The sequence below is a fragment of the Martes martes genome (genome assembly GCF_963455335.1).
Source record: "Martes martes genome assembly, chromosome: 14".
In the NCBI taxonomy this organism is placed as follows: Eukaryota; Metazoa; Chordata; class Mammalia; order Carnivora; family Mustelidae; genus Martes; species Martes martes.
The window spans coordinates 58,404,767-58,425,871 of NC_137902.1; the positions used below are offsets into that span (position 1 = coordinate 58,404,767).

The 21,105-nt window shown below is 33.3% G+C and overlaps 2 protein-coding genes across 2 annotated transcripts in view; one reads left to right on the forward strand and one right to left on the reverse strand.

Annotated features, from left to right (window-relative positions):
* Positions 1–21,105, forward strand: part of CTNNA3 (catenin alpha 3) — a 1,754,201-nt gene that overhangs the window by 599,771 nt on the left and 1,133,325 nt on the right. The window lies entirely within an intron of this gene.
* Positions 11,359–21,105, reverse strand: part of LRRTM3 (leucine rich repeat transmembrane neuronal 3) — a gene marked incomplete at both ends in the record, with an annotated part of 161,772 nt that continues 152,025 nt past the window's right edge. Inside the window, one exon of the mRNA XM_080823685.1 lies at positions 11,359–11,568. Within this exon, the coding sequence (XP_080679811.1) occupies positions 11,359–11,568 (210 nt within the window). The remainder of the gene's footprint in view (positions 11,569–21,105) is intronic.

The following is a 21,105-nucleotide window of genomic DNA, read 5'->3' on the forward strand; positions in this document are numbered from 1 at the left end:
TCAGAGCTGCAATATAGGTTTTGTGACACACACATATTGGATTTGCATGATACAAACAAAATGAAAAACTTCTGACAATCCATAACATTTGTTACTTATTATTTTATTTATTTAGTAAAATTGCATATGTCCTGCATTTATCAGGGAATGGCTCAATTGAATACTCTTGATTTGAGGGTTAAATTTAGAAGATTTTAGGAGGGGAAAATTAAAAATTAAAAATCTTCTTTAACATTTGGGCACCTGGGTGGCTCAATGCGTTAAGCCTCTGCTTTTGGCTCAGGTCATGATCTCAGGGTCCTGAGATCGAGCCCCACATCAGGCTCTTTGCTCAGCAGGGAGCCTGCTTTCCTCTCTCTCTCTCTCTCTGCCTGCCTCTCTGCCTACTTGTGATCGCTGTCTGTCAAATGAATAAATAAAATCTTAAAAAAAAAATCTTCTTTAACATTTATATACAGAACAAATTCAAGTCATCTAGCTATCTAAGGAAAATACCAGACTCAGAAACTACTGGAGTCCTAGATATCCAGAAGCTAATACCCACAGACATCAAAATACCAAACTAATTAGGAATAGAGAGCAGAATTGGCAGGACAGGTGTGATATGTGTTGTGTGATTGGCAATCTTTAGAATCCAACATCTCAAATTGCACTTATTCTGAGGACTTTTCTGATTTTCTCTCCCCTTCATTCCTCTAGCACCATGTTCAGACTTCATTTTTAGAAATATCACATTGAATTACAGTAATTTATTCACTTTTAAATATTTGATCACTTTATTGCCTATCTCAGTCCTTGGCATATTATTAGTAAAAGCTAAATAAATGAATAAATACTTATTTGATTGAATGAAAAACACCAAAGTATTGTGGATATAATATAAAAGACAATCATATAAAATAAAGGCACACCTAATAAATACATGTGAATGAAAATTTGTAACTATCTAGTGAACACACCACTAGCTGCAAGTGAATAGTTCAAATGGCAAGCAAACTTTGATGGGAAGAGAACATTTCTCCACCTTATTTGACTATACCTTAAAAAAAAACAAACCCGGTTTTATTGTCAATTGTACTTTTAAGGCAGAAATGATTCTGCATATTTTGTTAACTTTTGATATATTCGTAAAATATTTTGTAGCAAAAAATAATATTGAGTAAGTATGAGTTCTAGTGGTGAGTCTGTTTTCTATTACCAAAATGATTTTGATCGTGGTGTTTAATCATATTCTACTTCAGTATCTTTATTTGTAAAATGTAGCAGTCAAAAAGCATTTTTGTTTTTACTCTTTGGGATAAAAATTCTGGTTAGTATTCACCAATTTTAACATAAAGACTGAAAAGATTGATATTTAACATAAAGATTAACATAAAAAGATTTAACTTAAAAACTGAAAAGAACAACTCAATAAATTTATAGGCCATTTTCTCACCTGATGCCAAACAGTAATTTGACTGAGGATGTTGTATTATTAGCTTGTAAGAAATTATTTAATTCACTTAATTATTTTAAGTTAATAGAGCTGTTTGAATCAGTCTTCAAAACATCTTATGGATGTTTTACTGAAACAGACATGTGGTAAAAGATTAATATGATTTAAGCCTCCCCCCAAAGAAAGGTAAAATACAATGAATATATAGGAATATAAAAAGTAATAAAGTTGAAAAAAAAGGTGGGAAATATATATGACCAAATAGAAAGGCCAAAACATTTGCTCTGGGTAAAGTACATTCGGCTCTGAATTTTTAGGCAATCAGGATAACAATTGAGCTTGGTATTTCGCTGCCAGACTAGCATGAATCTAACAAATATTATTGAAGTAATAGATGTCCGTATGTAAAAGTATAGTACTCTCTCTTCATTTCCCTCTCTCTTCATTTTGCCCATCTAAATACTGGCAGTGTAAGCTCTGTTCAGTTTTCACTTTTACCCAGAGTTATCCCCAGCAGTTTGGCTAACGTTGATTTCATCCTTTGATTGCTCTGTACTCTTGCATGTATTCAAATTACCTTGGATTTTTTTTTTTTCTTAATACGGATGTCTTTTCTCTTTGCTAAGACTGTCTCTTGAGAACAGGAAATATATAATATACTCCTTTGTATTTCTCAAAGATTTTTATTTTCCACTAGACATAGATTAGGTATGTAATAAACATCCATTGCATTGTTTAAAATGTCTTCAGGTACAACTTTAAGTGAAAAGACTTTTAAATTTAAGAGTTGGGCTTAGGGAGTGGACTTTAAATGGGCAGTTAGTAGTGGTCACTCTGTCTGTATATCTATCATGTGGATTTGAATTCTTGCTCCACGATTTAGTAGGTACATGTTGTATAATCACTTTGAGCATCACTTTCCTTATCTTCTTAAGATGATAAAAATAATACTCACTTCATAATGTTATTGTTAATCTTATTAACCATCTTAAGGAGGGTTAAATGAATAAATGTAAAATGTTCAGAAAAGTAAACATTCATTAAGTGTTTGTTATTATTATTTTATCTTAGAGTGCACAGTACTAAGTCATTCCATCTGGAAATAAATAGAAATTTCTCCTGGTGGCGGTTATGGAGCATGACCAATTATCTGAGATCTGTCCTCAGAAAGCAAAAGTGTATGACAAAAAACCCATGTCTTCATAAGGCATGCATTATCTGAAAACTGTATCAGATCATTAAGTTAAAAAGATGTGACCTCGAACTACATTTCTGTTTTATATTATATAAAGTGTTTATCTGTTAGAAGACTCTGCTTCCAATCCTATTATGGTTGTACCAAGGTGTCATACTGAGCTCACACATTTTTAGCCCATAACTGGAATCAAAGGCAAAGAAAAAGTCAATATAGGCCACTACCCCAGCCTTATGTTATTCTTCCACAAAATGATGACGTATGACAAGGATTCTTTGTGAAATAGCCATGTCTAAATTGTAATGTTGATTTAAGGAACTCAACTTCGAAGTTTCTAAAATAGGAAACTGACAAGGAGTTTTGAAGGAAGCCCAATACACTGAACTTAAGATTCCATCAAATCCAAAGGTAAAAAAAAATGTTGACATCACAAAGATCTCAAGTTTTTCTCCATACAGCAGAGTTCAGAGTCCAATGTCTTTACCTAGATCTATTGTACATGTGAGACTAGAGCTGGGATGGACCCTGTAGTTTCTTCTCTCAAGGCAGTAATTTCTTTACTTCATAAATGAGTATGAAATAAGACCCATATATAATGAATGTTATAAGTTTCTAGGCCAAGAACTGCTAGAGAGGACTTTAGAAACTGTATTTCCAGCTCTCCATTGTGGTGGATATGTTCTTCCACCATTTCCTTATAGCAGAGCAGAATGACAGGGTTGATCCCATCTTTCACCACATTTTCATTAGACTGTTTGGGGTATTATATTTATGGAAATGTAATTGAAAGCAAATATACCATTGATGTAAAATAGTAAGAACAGATGGAGTATATTTTAATGCAATTTATTTCTCAATAACAGAATTTAACTAGGTATATGTGAATTAATGTAATTACTCATATGGTTGAAGCAGCAATTTAGGGTTTATAGTTTTAGGCTATTGCAAAATTGATTTTGAAAGAGCATTTGGTATTTAGTTTGAGTCTTTTATTCTGACTTTTCAGTTTCTGGAGAAATAATAGCAATAGTTCGTAAACTAATTTTTATTCTTAATATTCTCTCTTTAGATAGAATTAATTCTATCCATCTGTCTATTATTTGATATGTATCACTATCACAAATATCTCTTTGCTTTTATGTCCCCAGTGTCCATGTTGGCCTTTACTGATGACCTTTGATAGCATAAATGTCACTGTAAATTTTAATTCTTAGTCTTAGTTTTAAAAGTTACTTGCAGGTTAATGACAATAAATCACATTTCCTTCACTTACCTCTTGACATATGTAATTTTTTGTCCTCTTCATTATCTTTCACCAAGTCTTCAACCCAGATAGCAGGGTCATCTTTGTTTTTCAAAATCAGAATTACTCTAGATTTTCTGGTAAAATTTTTGTGTGGTGGTGGTGGTGCCAGAATGAACACGTACCATGATATTAGATTCAGGATATGAGAGTTTCTTTCTCTCTGGATTTATTATTTTAAATGTAAAAAACTTTTTAAAACTTTTACCACAGTTTTAGTTGTGGTGGTTTTTAGTAGAAATGTGGCTTATGGAATATTTCATTGGCTCTTGAATCCACATGGATAACAAAAGACAAATGTATTTTATGTGAATCCCACATGTTCAGGTAGTGTGATAGAGTAAAATGCTAACCCAGTTTCTGAATTATATTACCTTGGTCTTGTGCAAGTTCAGGGAGAAAGAGAAGAGGCTGTTAGTCCAATGTTTAATAAAAAGCTTCTAGAGACACTAATGGAATCAAGAGTCTGCCTAAAAAATCATTTAACAGGTGAGACCAAGGCAGATTTACCTGAAGACTGAATTCAAAGGTAAACATAAAAAATTTATTTGGTTACCTGCACACAATGATGAAAACATTTGCATTGTCTTAACAAAGAAAATTATTTTTTATTTAGACTGTATACTGTATTCTGAGTAATAGAACAAGCAGGATCTATGTTATTATAAAGGTTATCTCTTGCCTCCTTTATGTGGTGTGCTCCCATTACACGTATCATTTGTGTAAGTAAAAATTCTCTTTAAAAAATATTCTCACATAAAATCATTCATAGGAAATATCCTGCACCCCAAGCCATATCATTGCCAGTTAACATTTTATGACTATAGATTATTGGTCTTTGTGTTGTCATTTGCACATGGTTGCTTTCTTGACTATAGAGGTTTTGCTTCAATGGACAACCTTTGTTTTTTGCCAGTTGAAGATTATATTATATAGGAAGTTGGAAATGAAAATACAACATGAATATTTGGGAGTATCTTTTGAAGGATTTTTCTTTTAATCGACCACTTCTTTTATGAAACAATGTATAAAATTTCAAGAAAGTAACAAACGTTTTTTCTATTAAGTTGCTGACTTGAGATATTGAAGGAAATCTCTACACAGTGTGAAATAGTTTGGGCAATTTTTTCTGTTTAAGAATAGGAAGGTGTATTTTTTTCTCTGCTGTCTTCACATCCACTATTATAATATATATGCCTAATTATATTGATTATGGTGTCTTTTCACTTCTGAAAACAGTGCCTCCAAGGTGATAGGAGCACATCCCTAGAGTCTGATGAACTGGATTTGAATATCTGACTCTCTTGTATGAGCTTTGGGAAATTATTAAACTACCATGATCCTTATTTTCCTCTTCTTTAAAATGGTCATCTTACCTCTTTCCTAAGATGGTTTGAGAATGAGATGAGGACAGCACAGTGCTGATACATCATAAATCAATTCTTTTCTCTTTCCCCACCTCTAGCTTTCAGCTATTATATTATTATCCATGGGAGCAAATAATAAGTTTTAGGTAAGTGAATAACCCAGCTGATTTAAGACTGTTTTCAGATATTGGTGTTGAAAAAACTAATGGGGAACAAAATTTATAAACAACACAATCTGTCAAGAAACAACCTGACCATTTTATGTATAGTTGTTCTTTGTTTTGCATTCCTCCAGTCAGGAAAAATGTTCAGCCAGGCTTAGCAAACTAGGATCACATTGGCACAAGAAAGCACAAGAATTAATAATTTTAGACTACAATAAAAAGCAATTGAATGATTTTGTGAAAGTAAATTCATTTGAACAGTATTTTGCAAAACTTAGCATGCATCAGAGATTATTAGCTCCAGAGATTCTGATTCAGTAAATTTAGTACAGACCCAAAGGATTTGATCTTTTTTTTTTTTTTTTTTAAGTAGGCTCTACGTCCAATGTGGGGCTTGAACTCACAACCCCAAGATCAAGAGTGTCATGCTCTACTGACTAAGCCAGCCAGGTGCCCAGGTATTTGCTCTTAATAATAACTGAAGATATGATAGGTAGCACAAGTTTAAACCAATAAATAGAAAAAAAGAAAACTGTCAACTTTATCCATCCATGTTATCTTAATACTATTTTTCACACGAATCCAGGTAAACTCAATAAGTGAAAATGACTGAAAATGATCACACTATAGTGTCTATAGACTTGCTCAAAACCTAGTGTCAGTCCTTCATTTTATACAGCCTGAGGCAAAGACTGCATCATAGAACCTTCAAGGCCATGCAGTACAAGCGTGCTGCATTATGTAACACAAGATATACTGCAGTCAACTTACAAAATATAAATTAGTGGACAGTGTTTCAGATTAGAAAACAAAAAAGGATTTACTTCAAGGATCCTTTATCACAAGGTCCCTTGATGCATTTGAAATATTATTTGATTTATACAAAACCTATTTTCACTTAGCTTTTCAGTAAGACACACATATAAAACGAAATCTATAAATGTTCAGGAAAGAAGAGGAAGAAACTCAAGAGTTTTCTAAATCCTAGACAGCTGAGGCACTCTGTTGCTTTCAGGTCACTGTTCTTAAAAGAAAGGTAAATAATCTAAATTCTACCCTAAATTAGAAAATGTTGAACATAAGTAGCCTCCTGTCTCACAATAAAATCATAATGCAAGTCATGAGAGAACTTTAAAAATAACCCATCACTACTTTGGTATATTTTTAAATGTTTCTTCTCCATTAGAGTTGATAGTAAAACGAAGCGCGATTGTTGATTGTCAGTCTACTCTACCCTTGTGGGTATGTCAGAGTTTTGAAAGCGCAGATCCTGGATTCCCTGCCCTTGGTACCTCTCTAGTTAGGGACAGTTGTGGTGCATTGAGAAGGTCATAGCAGTAGTTAGAAGCTCTTACTGAAAGACCAGCGCATCTGTGTTCTTACTGCATAACCAATCCATCTAGACCTTGGGACTTTTTACGTGTTAGGAAGTTGTTATACTATTACCCAGGGTTAAACCATTAAGAGGTATGTCAGTATAAGATATTACTGTCAGTATAAGATATTACTGTATCTGCTTTAGAGATTTCTCACCCTTTCTCCTGAGGCCAGATTTCTCTCAGTCCCACCACTTTTTCCTTCATATGCTGCCATCTACCCCATACATCTGATTTTCTTTCTTTTAGCATACTAATAGTTTGCATCATCATGCTTTCAGATTCTTATTTTGAATGTTTATTTTGAGAGATGGTATCTGTCTTCTAGTCAGAAGCGGACAAAATGAAATATATGTCTTTACTCCCATATACAAAGGTTTATTTTAGAAAATACTTTTGCAAAGCAATATTGTTATTTCCAAGGACTTTGTGGAGCCTGATATGATTTCAAATAGGATTATGAAATTTGTCTTGAATGTTGAATATAGACAAGTTTTCTTTCCTCCTAAAAATGTAATTTACAGGGGCACCTGGATGGCTCAGTGGGTTAAAGCCTCTGCCTTCGGCTCAGGTCATGATCCCAGGGTCTTGGGATCGAGCCCCGCATCGGGCTCTCTGCTCAGCAGGGAGCCTGCTTCCCTTTCTCTCTCTGCCTGCCTCTCTGCCTACCTGTGATTTCTGTCTGTCAAATAAATAAATAAAATCTTTTTAAAAAAATGTAATTTACATTAAAATCTGTGTCATTTTATGGTTTTCTGGAACATTCAGGAGGGAGTAGGGATAGACACTTGATAAAAATGAGATCAATAAAATTATGTTTGCCTGTCACCATATGTTTTGGCATCTATACATCAGTTTGGATAAATTACATTTCATTTTTAGTAGGAGGAATAGAGAAAATTATTCTCTATTAAGAAAGGTATAAGAATTCAGAATTTTAAAAAAATTCACAATTTAAGAAGTATTCTTGCTGAGACAAAATAAAGGAAAAAAAAAGAAAAATTATAAAGGTCTTCCCAATTAGTTCTGAATTGAGCATGTGTTCCGTTGAACATGTGTTGAACATGTGTTGAACCTCGCACTGTGGATCTGTTTTATAACCCACACAATCTCAATTTAGATGGTCTTTGGTTTCTTTCCTTGTGTTTCTTCATTTTATGTCCGTACCTTGGGTCTACATATATCCACTTCTTGGAAGCAACTCATCTTCACATTTACAAATGATATAATATGTTAAGAAATCTATGACTTCCTGTACTTTTTGAACAAAGAGTTTTAATGTGAGAGCCCAGAGTAGCACACAGAAAGAGTTCATTTAGCTCGTATATTATACAGATAGAAGAACTGAGTTAAGTTGGGATTAAACAACATGACAAACGTTTTTTTTTTTTTTTTCATTCTGTTCATTATCTCTGGAAATTCTCTGGCTCTATTGGAGAGGAGGCTTTTAATACAGTGGAAAAACTAAAAGGCTCTGAACTTTGAGAATGGTTCAGTTCCACCAATTATTAGCCTTGTGTTCTTGGGTAAATCACTACTTCTCTGGGATTAATGTGTCTTCATAGGGTAGTTTTGAAGACAAAATGAAATAGTTTAGGTAAATTGTGGTTTGTAAACCTCAAAACACTGCACAAATATATCATTTGTTGCAGCTACTGCTATAGTGTAACCATGCTGGGTCAAACTGCACTTTTCAACTCCAAACACATCAACATTCCTGTTATTTAAATGAATGAGCAATAGACAGGCAGGGAGACCTGGGGGCAGGGTGGTTAGAAAGAGGAAATCAGAGATTCATGAACGCTGAAAAAGATAGGTTATAATTAAGGATTTTAGACACAAATATATAAATTGCAAATGTATGATAAAGATTCCAGACAGTTTCCTCTAATAGGTTTTCACTTCCTTTTCCACCAACCCCAAAGACCCTGAACATGGCAGAATAAAAATTATGCAAACAAATAACCCAGCATCTTCTTCTTCTTCTTCATTTTTTTTTTTTCTTGTAAAAGATCCTTTGGGTTGAATTTAAAATATGAGAAATTCAAAATTCTTAGTTTATTTGGTTCTTACTGTATTAAGTCTTCGGATGCACAGAGCTGTGGTCTAAGATGACTGCTTCTACTTATACTTATTTACTTTAGATGAATTTAAAATGTTTAAGAAAGAAAGTTTGCTTCAGGATGTTAAGAGCACGTATTTGTGAAGCTCCGTGGAACCTTGTATATCTAAAAATTATATATCAATTTGAAAATGTCTGGAAATAGATATAAAATGCTTATTTATGTGAATTAAAAAATGTTTGAATTGTTGCAAGGACAACTTCTAAGAAGAAAAAAATTGCAAATGACATTTTGGTTTATATAATAAATAAAATTTTGCATCCAATTTCAGGCCCACGATAATGGCTTATAACTAATCCTCTATAAATTTGCTAACTGGGCAAAACAAAACCTCAATGTAGAGGATTAAGAATACTAACAATGATATATTGCAAAGAAATTAGAAATCAGAAAAAATAAACATTAAGATTAGATGTAAAATGATAAAAAATTTTGAATAGCAAACAATTTATGCAAAATATGTTACAAAATCTGGTTTGCTAAATAGTTGATAGACATCTAGTTTCACTTAAATTAGTAAGAAGAGTTTACTTCTTCCAATTTTTTTTTCTGAGTGTATATTTTCCAACAAAAATTTGCTGTACATTTTTTTCAGTTCATTCTTCTTTAAGCTGCTCTTCAATTTGCCATGAAAAATCAGCATAAGACTAGACTTTTGTAGATATAACTTCTTTGGAAGAAATAAATTGAAAGTTTGATGCTGTTTTTGACAAATTCTCTTCTTCATTGTTTTTGATTGTGTTTGACCCTTTTGGATTGACATTTGCTCAGCCTATTTTTGATGTTATTAATACAAAATGACAACATAAAAAAAGCATTTCTCCTAGTGCAACAGCAATTGAAACTTGTAGTTTTATATTAAAAATACACAAAAGAATGTGTGAATACCAGAGATAAAATAACAACAGTTTCAAACAATAATCTGTGTCAAGCAAACAGCAGAAACAAGTTGATTATTTCATCCTCTGAAAAGTTGGTTTTCAGAATTTCATTTAAATGTACTTTATAATACAATTACATAATCAATATATGATCTGGGGTGGCTTCAAATTACTCTGGGTTATTTTCCAGATAATTTAGAGGTGAATCTCATTATGGATGGCAATATAAACAATTTAGAACATATTAAGGATGTTTACAGTTTATTTGAGTTATAAAGTTCTCCACCATGGCTGATATCTATATGGAATGAGCTCTCAAAAGTTTTAACTTCTTCCCCAGGAGAGAATTGATGTAGCGCACAAAGTGAAAAATTTCACATACTTCCTTTGAGATGTTCCCAAATATAGCCTCACAATTCTAAATGAAAAGTTGTTTTAAAAACCAGGCACATTTTGCACTGACTGATGGTTATTTTTAGGTAAACCACTTTAGGTTAATTAGGAGAAAATCAGCTACTGTACAATTATTATGCTCTATCCTTCCCACCTTGGCCTGAAAATAATGAGATGTAACAAGTTTTTCTTTGTCACTGGCAGCTGCACCTTTTAAGTGTATCAAAGTCTGTTGCTGTGGTTACGGCCTTTGTTTCCAGTGATGTTTTGTCCATGCTTCCCCCTACCCTTAACAATGGGTTACTCAAAAGAATGAAATAATGAGTCAATTCATTCAGAAATATGTTGTTAAAATATCCCTCTTTATCATTACATTTCACTGCTTAGAAACTAGGCTGTAATTCAAGGCAACAGTTAAGTCTGAGAAGTGTTAAAAAAAATCTTTGATTTTTTTTTCATTTATAAGAAAATCCTGCCTATGTAATTGAAGAACTTCTTACAAGTCTCAACAATTAAATCCTTTTTGGTTAATGTATTATTTCTGGAAGAAGTAGATAAAATTCTACGCAGTAAGCATGATAAAAATCGTGCATGTTTCGCACAGCACAGAATTTTAGAGTCAAGGTTTCTGGGCACAAAAGCAGTAACAAAACAGTCCCTACAAAACTGAGTAACTCTGAATAACACAAGAAATAATATTTTGTTAATTTAAAATTTTAGAAACTGAAATGTGTAAAGTTTGTAAAGTAAAATGTAATTAAATTATGGTACTGTACATACCAGTTGTTTCTATAATTGAAACTTTACAATATGAAAAATACATTAGCTCTGTACAGTTTTTACAGGTAGGTAGGATGAGTTTTGAAAAAAAAAGATTCTTTTTCTTTTTTCAGGGTCATACTCTGTTTAAGTCAAAAAAATACTGCACAACTTAGCTAATTACAAAGTGTAGACTTGAAACAATTCATGTCTTCTTTATTTCATGAATAAATCTTGGATTTTTGTTTAACAGGGGATTTTTGTTGTGTTTTGCTTTTAGAGTCCACAATGAACAAATCTTCCTCATTTTGTCCTTGAGGTTACAAAGTTTGGTGGCAACCCTTGGCTATCAATTAGCTCAGTTAAGTCAGCTGCTGTTTATGGTCACTGATTTGGCCAGCTGTTGTGATTGTGCTCAGGTCCAGCTCAGTCTCTAGGTGTGTTTCCATCGTATCTTCCTGTGCATTCGTTTCAAAGGACTTATGAGAGAGAAGTTCATGATGCACCCCACAGTAACTTATTGTGGGCTGGTCGTATGCCAGAAAGGTTGACACATTCATTGATAAAGGTATCTGGGGAAAAAAATGACATGAGAAAAATCAGTTATAAAATGACAAACCACTTTGGGGGCAAGATTTGACTGTGAAGTATGGACCTGATTACCTCTGTGGTTAAATCTGTGACTCAAGTGCCCCCACACTATCCTACTAATGTCCCTTATTCTCTGCTGGTAAGTACAATGCAACAGTTTTAAATCCTGGGTTGGAGCGGTTAATGCTTAACTAAAATTATCAGGTAAAGAGTAGCCTGAATGGTTCTGAAAATGCTACAAGCTTTATTGAAAAAGTCAGAAAATGCTTTTCCTCACTAGGTAGAATTGTGGTTTAGAACTAAGGAAAGTGTTACTTGGTTATGTCTCATGTTGGAATACAATAGAACAGTAGTTCTCAAACCTTATCATGTGTGAAAATCACCTCTTCCTTCTTTATCTCCAATCCCCCACTCCCCCGAGTTTCTGGTTCAGTTGGTCTGGTATAGGGCCTGGAATCTGCATTTCTTACAAGTTCCCATATGATGCCCGTGCTGTTAATCTACACACCACATTTTGAGAACCGTTGCAGAAAGAGAATTGTCCAGGCAAGTCATTCTGGCTCTTCTTACTCAATAGTTTCTTAATATCTATTTCACTGTGAAAATTTTTTGAAACATTAATGTCTGTAGTTTAGTCCATATATATAAAATTTAGGCTTAGGGAACTCCTAGGAAGAATCTAAGGCTCCTATGAAGGTGTAAAAAACAACAAAAGTGGTACTAGTTTGAAGAAACTAGTGATAAAACTGAGGAAGGTTTTATCTGAGGAAGGAAGCAAATTGCAGGTTTTATCTGAGGAAGGAAGCAAATTGCAGCTTAATGAAAGCTGAATGAAAGAAAGCAAATTGGAAAAATCCGAGAAAAAAATCAGAGTGACCACTGTGAGCAGAAGGGAAATATACATGTTGCAGACAAAGTGTAGTCTGGAATGTGATTAGATGTCAAAATCTAGAGATTATTTCCATTTTTTTCAGTGAAATAAAAACTTGTTCTAAGAAGTAGACAGACTTGAGGAAACCAGCTCCGATCTCTGTTTAATATCCTAGTTACTAATTCATGTTGTTGAACTGCCTTGGATAAAAACTTCTGCCATTCTTGTTTTGTGAATGGATAAAATATATTTCTGTTTGAGCATATCAGACTAAATTCCTTTCTGATCTCAGATGAGATTAGAGCCTACAGCTAAGAAAAAAAAATGTCTAGTTTTTGTTCTTTTGTTAGTTAACTGTTGTTTGTCCTTTTCTCCATGCGTAAGAACCCTCTTGGCCAGTTCTCTTTCCATCCTACCCTTCTATCCATTTATTTTTTTTCTCCAGTAAAAGTGAGTTGAGCTATTATTTTGTTGTTTTCTCTTAAACAAAAGAATTCACTTGTTTTGAGATTATTGCCTATTTTTAATATGAACATTTCAATGTATCAAATGTGTAGGGTTTAGTCCTTGGAGACAGAAATGTAATCTAATTCATCAAATTAAATTCCTCAGCAATTCTTCCTATTTATGTGGATTTAAAAATTTTTTTGAAAAAAATTTTGAAGCATACAAAAATTTTGAAGACATTATACACTTTAAAAAATGGTCAAGAAGATTGAAAGATCATAAAGAAAGATGCTCATTTTAAAATAAGAATTCCTGCTGTTGCTGATGAGATACTCAGATAACTAAAATATATTATGCAAAAGTAATTGTACAGCATGAATGGATTTGAGTTATAGGAGAATATGAAAATAGAACTGTTACTTGGTACATGAGTTTTACATTAGCCTCTGGGAAATCAATGCTCTGTAATGTGTTATGGGTCATATATCTGTAGGGTTTTATATAGTTGTTCTTATTTGTCATGGAAACTTCTGCTTCCTGGCTTACTTGGAATTAACTCTACTGTGAATAATTTGTACTTTCTATGGTGACAATTTGTGAAAAATAATAAACCATGACATATTTATTACATGTGTATGTGTGCAGCACACACACACAATTTCTTGCTTGATTTAATATCTATGGGCTGCTGGTATCCAGAGTACAAGTCCTAATTTGTACCATATCAGTTAGCTCTCATTATTCATTTAAAAATCCGTACATATTTTCTTTAAAGTTTCTTTCTTTTTTCTTTTTTTTTAATGTGCCTTATTTTAAAATACCTAACCCCATAGTTATACTTTTTCAAATCAAGTCATATTTTTCACATTTTAATATTTCTGAAATTGGTATAGTACTTAAAATCGGTGTGAATGTTTAACATATATTTTCTTCTGTACAGTTGAAAATGACTATTAAAGTTAATAACGTCTTAATATCAAGAAAATAACATAGTGAATAGAATTTAAGCAGCTAGCCATATCTGCATATAACCTCATGCATTTTCTCATTAACTTAAATGATTTTGAAAGTCTAAGAGTTAACATTGGATATAGTCACATGTATATTTATAAGACTACATACATATAGTGATGTACATATATACACAGTATATTGCCATATACATAAATACACACACATATATATATAATCTTGTAGTCAATTACTTATGATTTTAAAATCATTTAAATCAGGTATGAAAAATACAAATTTTGGTGATACATCAGTTTTGGACAACCTCAAATAACAAATAACAATTTTGTATTTGTTATTTATATTATATATACATACACACACACACACAGATATATATGCTACATATAATATATAATAAAATATTTTAAAAAGATTTTATTTATTTTTAGAGAGATAATGCACAGGGGGAGGGGAGAAAGAATCCCAAGCCGACTCCTCATGGGGCTCAATCTTAGCACCCTGAGATCATGATCTGAGCTGAAATCAGGAGTTGGACATTAAACAAACTGATTCACCCAGGCACCCCTATTTGTTTGTTTGTTTATTTATTTATTTATTAAAGATTTTGTTTGTTTGAGAGAGAGAGGGAGAGCATAAGCAGGGTGGCAGGAGAGGTAGAAGCAGGCTCACCACTGAGCAGGGAGCCTGACGTGGGACTTGATCCCAGGACTCTGAGATCATGACTTGAGCTGAAGTCAGATGCTTAACCGATTGAGCCACCCAGGTACCCCAAAATATATATATTTATTTAAGGAAGTGTTTTAGTTTTTTTCAAAATGCACTTACTAATCTTTATTCTTGGTCATCTTAATGCCTCTGCTCTCTGTTTATGTACATAAGCTGATTTTTAAGACTAGCCTTGGGTTTTGCTAAGGTATGTGCAACTTGATGTGTGTTTAGGGTGGTTTAACATTTGTTTCAGTCCTACCAAACATGAGCTTTGTGTATAGGATGGTAGTTTTACTTACAGTCAAAATAGAAACATAGATCTTTGGTATCATTTGAGCAATATCAAGAAACAATGGAAAATATCTTCCCTACTGGCTTGATTCCCATCTTGAAAATTTTATTACTAATTACTATTTTGGTTTCTAAGTATTGAGGCAATTGATAAAATGGAAATATTATATGATGAGAAATAGGGTGAGCAAGTCTCATTATCACTGTAGCTTAGTTCCCTTGGGAGAGTGTCAAAGCCTGGCTGGCTGTTTCCTCAGGTTCTATCTTAATTTATTTATGATTTCTGGTTTCTCTGTCTAGCTACCTGAGTAGCTGTGGTCATTTGTTCCATCTCTTGGTCACCAACTACCTGAACATGTTTCTAGCATCTTCCTTCTTAGCATCATTATGCTTCACTGAGCATTTACTGTGTGCTAGGGACCATGCTGCATCCTGGACTTGGGTCATCTTACTTAAGCCTCCCAAAGGCTGCTGTGAGGTAAATAGAGTGATCCCCATTTTACCATTGAGAAAACAAAGACTTAATTTATGTCGTTAGCCTAAAATCACTTACCTGGTGAGTTGCAGTAGTTGCCTAACTTCTTAATCTCTATGCTTTACTGCTCATTTATCACTTTATCTAACTTACACTGTCCCTGAAGCCTAGAGAAGTGAATATAATGTGTCTGATACTGTTTAGACACCAATTCTCAACAATTGAATCTTATTTCCAGTAGGGTGAACACTGATTTCCTGTGCTACACCATAGTTTTTGATACTGCTATGCACATATGGTCCTCAGGAAATAAACAGTTTATCAGGGATTTGTGATGTGGGTAGATGGTAACAGCTCAAAATCAGAGCTTTCTGCTTCTTACTAAGTTCATGTTGGTTAATACAAACTGTAAGAAGTGTCTAATCTGAAAATCATTCTGGATTGGGACAGGAACTTTACATATACTCCCAGATACAAATATGTGTAGAACTGTTTAGGGAAACTTTCAGGAATTTTAAAGTGAAATTTCTGTGTTGTCTTGGAAATGGGTAGAAATTTTTCCAATTATGTGATGTCAAGTTTCTCTTTTTAATAAAAGGTGCAAAAAATTAGAAACCTTAATCAATCTGTAGTATGATTATTTTGTTTTATATTAAATAATACTTGTTTTATTTCTTTCTGTATGTAAAAATGGTTATAGGTAGATGCTGGGGAGAACAGGATTGGGGAAGTGAGAAACAAACATGAATAAGACACAAATTCTGCTCTTTGGCAAAATCTGGGGGAAATAGATTATACAAGAGAGTGAAGGGAGACAAAGGATGGGGTGATTTGGGAGACAAGTGATTATTGTCTATGGATAAGGATTTCTGTGTGTGTGTGTGTGTATATGTACGTATGTATATGTATATTTATATGTATATACATACTGTGCTCTGATTTGCTGATTCTGCTAATTATGTCATTCATCCTTTATGGGTGCCTAACAAACCAGACATCTTTCTTGTTTGGAAATAATGTTATTTTCCAGATTTATTGGCAAGAGTCTATTTTGTTGAGAAGTGATTTAATATTTACTTTTATAGACTCCTCCACAGAGATAATATGTTTTACTTTGAAACTGATTTATCTGTTTGAAGAATAGTCTATCTCTTGGAACTCTTTAGCATTCTAATAGTTAATTCCTGTGAGTAGAACAGACTGTTAGATTATTAATTTTAATTATCTTGATCCTACTAATAATTTATTTGAAATTTTTTCATGAAGTACTTGATTACAAGCCTGAATTCATGTTATGCTACCTTTCAACTTTAAAAAAAAAAACCATTTTTTATACTTTTAAATTATTACATGTAATCCAGACTTTGATACCCAGTTTTGGTACTTTTGAAGAGCAAAGTTGCCAGCCAAAGTAACAATTGCTGGGGTGCCTGGGTGGCTCAGTCAGTTAAGCATCCCACTCTTGGTTTCGGCTCAGGTCATGATCTCAGGGTTGTGAGATCAAGCCCTGCAGTGTGCTTCATGCTGGGTATGGAGCCTGCTTCAGATTCTCTCTCTCCCTCTCCTTCTGCCCCTCCCTGCTCACACATACACTCTCTCTCTCCAAAAAAATAAAATAAAAAAATAAAAAATCGAGTAACAATTGCTTTCCTGAGATCAAAAGTATAGGATAATAAGGCAGGGACTCAATATGATTTTGAAAATTTTTAGGTGTCTGGAACATGAGAATAATGTGAAAAAAAAACATTATATTCAGCAAGATGATAATTCTTCCAGTGCCTTTTGTTTCAAAATACATTATACTGAACTTCTGCACAGTGAAATCACAAACTGAAAAAAAAATAGAATTTCATTTGAAAGGTCATAATATTGCTTGCACCAAAATGCATTTAGAGTAAAAAGAAAACAAAATCTGAGTTTTATGTGTATTGTGCCAATTTGATATCTTGGTACTGTCCCCACTCCATCTAAGCAATGGGGAGAATCTTATAAAATATAGGTCCCTTTATCTTTGTAATTTTAAAAAATACATCTTAAATATTTAAATGATGTTGCCACTTATGAATGTATTTTGCCTTTACAAAACAGTTTCTTTCTCTTCCAGTTTTGCAACAAGAAAGAAATGGGGGTTGACTATATATGCATTGGTTTTCATAAGTTCACATGCTAGTGTCTATAAAACCAAACAGAAGAATTCACACATTAATTTATTTGCTTCAATAAAGATTTGCTGAATGCCTTCCCTAGGCCTGGTGTAGTGAGCTAGATGCTGAATATACAACAATGCTTGACCTCAAGGCTTCTGGATGGAACATAAACCATTCTAACATGCTAGCACATGGAATAGGGAAGACTCCATAGAGGAAAAGAGTTTTCTATTTTCCCCAATTGGCATTTTTGTCTTACTCATTTATTCATTCTTGTTCTTCCTCTCTCTCTTCCTTGAATTGTCAGGGAACTTCCTCAATACTTTAATGGTATGTATATCTTGAAGTTGCGTCTTCTGTGGCTTTTATTTGTGCATATATTTTATCTTATATTAGACCATAACCTTCTTGAGCACAAAAATCTATGATTAACCACATTTCAGTATGGCTTATATTGTTTCACATGATTCCTTTAACATAGTAAGCACTGATGAATGAATACATGAGTGAATGAAGTAGTAGAGTAAAGGGTATTTAGTGTAGTTGGGAAGGAATTAAGAAATTTCATTCCAGGATAACTGGGCTTTATAGGAACTACATGGCTAAGAAAATACGCTATAATCTAATGATGTGAAGATCAGGCCATTATGATCCTCAGAGAGAGGTAGAGAGCTACAATGAATATTCAAAAATCCACACTAATGATGAGTGCCGCATTATAAAGTAATAATAAGATCCTTCTTTATTTTTTAATTATTTAAATTTTTAAAATTAATTTTAACTTAAAACATTAACACGTATTTTATTATATAAATATTAGTTATAAATTTGAAATACATAATTTTTAAACAATATTATTAATAAAATAATTATTCTTAATTTGGTGATTTTCCTCCTATAAATTTCAGAATGTTGTCCTTTAATACCTCTCACACCTGCATTTTTCACACTCATTAGTGCTCCCTAGAAACACAGCCCATCATTTCCGAGAGTTTGGTTCACCTGCCAAATTAGCTCTCCCGGTAATGGACTCTGCTCAGGATCCTTCTGTGTTAACCTCTGTTTTATTTTTGTAGTGCCAGTGAAAAGTGATGTTTCTCTTTTACTGAGGCAAAGCAAAATGCCCCAAACTGTTTTCATTTACATGTAAATCTTTCTGCACAGCTCAATGCCTGCTAAATTAGCACCATTGCCAGGTAAAGTGATGGGACGCAAATTGAGACTATGACTCAAAGGCCCTACTGATCTTGATGCTGTTTGCAAATCTGTTTCTTTATATTGTTATGCAATGAGGTGCAGTTGCTAATTTTTAATTGTTTAAAAACAATCTCCTTGTTTTTCTCCCTACTCCCCTCAACCCCCGCTGGAAATTGTATTTGCAATAGTCCACTTAAGGATCTTATAATGGTTATACAGTGGCTATATTTTCTAATATAGTTTGTATAAATCTGTGAGTGAATGAACATCACTCATTGCATTCAGCATTTCAAAACAGCAAATGATAGTGTTTGGTCCTGCTGCAGAAGTGACTGGTGAAAGAACTCTCTCTGTGAGTGACAGGGCGTTGTAGTCTCATGGTGGGGTACCGTATGGGATTTCTCTCAACGCTGGCATTTATATTTGGTTTTCTGTCATGATTTCTGATATCCTACTTGCTTTCCAGCTTTTTTTTTTTTTTTTTTTTTCCACTAGCTTACTGGAGTTTTGATATTCTTCATAAAATAGGCTGTCCATTTCTGACATGTCTGATCTTGAGAACTCACCCTCCATTGGCAGGACTTTGATCTCCAGACTTTCTTAGGGTTTCTCATCCTATCTAGGACCTAGAGGGCAGCAGCTCAGGATTCCTTGAATCCTAGTATCTGTCTTCCAAATGAGCTTTCAAATGATGTGATAATTTACTGATTAGAAAAGAGTATTCCTTCAACTGTATTTTGAAATTAATTCAGATTTTGGTTCAGATTATCTCCAATCTAAATGAGACAATATTCTATATACATCTGCTAAGTTGCATAAAAATCTTACCCTTGGGGATTTAGTTTAAATAATACTGCTTTTATGAGAACTCCTCCAATGATTTGATTCTGTAGGGATGAGCTCCTGCAATGAATTTCTTCAGAATTTAAATATATGTAAGTAACAATATGTACCATCTCTTCTATCTGTCCATCCATCCATCCACCTGTCATTTAGTATTCTTGGGATCCTGAATGAACAAAATCAGTTCCTTGACCTCACAAGCAAGCAGTAAAATACTGTTTTTTCTAGGTGGGTATAAGTGTGTATAGGTTATGGTGGGAGTGGAAAGAAAGATCTTCCTCTGCTGTGAGCTTTTATATAGGTAACATCATATTTGAGCTGGCCAGCTTGGTCTTATTTATATATTGCTATTATTTCATGTATATTATCTATCTAGACTATGAATTTTATAAAGAATAAAGATCTTTTCAAAGGTCATACAGGCTTGTATATTAGCAAAATTTTGAAAATTCTTGTTAGTACAGTGAGCAGAACTACTTTTCACAAAGTTCACATTTATATACTTACATTTGTAATGAAGATATAAGGTCTTCAGATAAGAATGAGCTAATAGATACAGTTAATCTAACTAATTATAAATAATTCAGTAAAGTAATTTAATAATTACCAATATAACATTAATAGTTAGCTTATTTCAAATTTTTATATGACACAAAGATAGTAAACTTTATTTTATTTTTTAACTTTATGTATTTATTTGAGAGAAAAGGAGAGAGTATGCATGAGCGGTGGGGAGGGGCCAAGGGAGAGGATCTTTAAGCAACCTCCCTGCTAAGCTCAGAGCCTGGCTTGAGGGCTCTATCTCACAACCCATGAGATCATAACCTGAGTTGAAACCAAGAGTTGGAGACTTAATCAACTGAGCCACCCAGGTGTCCCAAGTTAATAAACCTTAAAAAGTTGGTCCTGATAATACAGCTTTTATATTATAATAAAACATTTCTTATTGACATTTATATAAAGATTAACTTCTAACTTACATTAGCACATATGGATTATATGAGGAAGGGGTGACTCTGATCCGAGTGATTGGAAGTAATGTTAGAGGTAGGGAGTATCTAGTTTTTATTAGAGTTTACCAATATTGTCTCACTCTCATTTTAGTCTCTCTCGCTCTCTTTTTTTTCAGTTTCACCTAGCATTTACAACTGTCCTTTACTAGGTTCATTTTCTGTTACCTTACTTCATTGGCTGTCTGTCTTTAGCTTCTTAGTGATCATAAACAGACTAAATGTTTGCATCCTTGATCAGGTTTATATGATCAGCCACATATGTATGCAGATAATCTTTTTTCAACTATGGCTTTGGTCAAACTAATTAAAAATAAAGTACATAAAGGAAAAATGTGAAGTATTATATCTTAATGGCCTGCCTTGTTTTATTAATAATATAATGATTTGGTTTCAACTCAAGGTTCAAAGTAGATATCAAATGCAGTTAAAAATATCAAAGTGTTGAAAAAAAATATCAAAGTGTTTTAGGCCATATTTGGACAGTAAAGCTCAAGCCTGAGATTGCATAACAATCTTCATTATCATCAAGATACCTTAGAGAGTATGTTTTT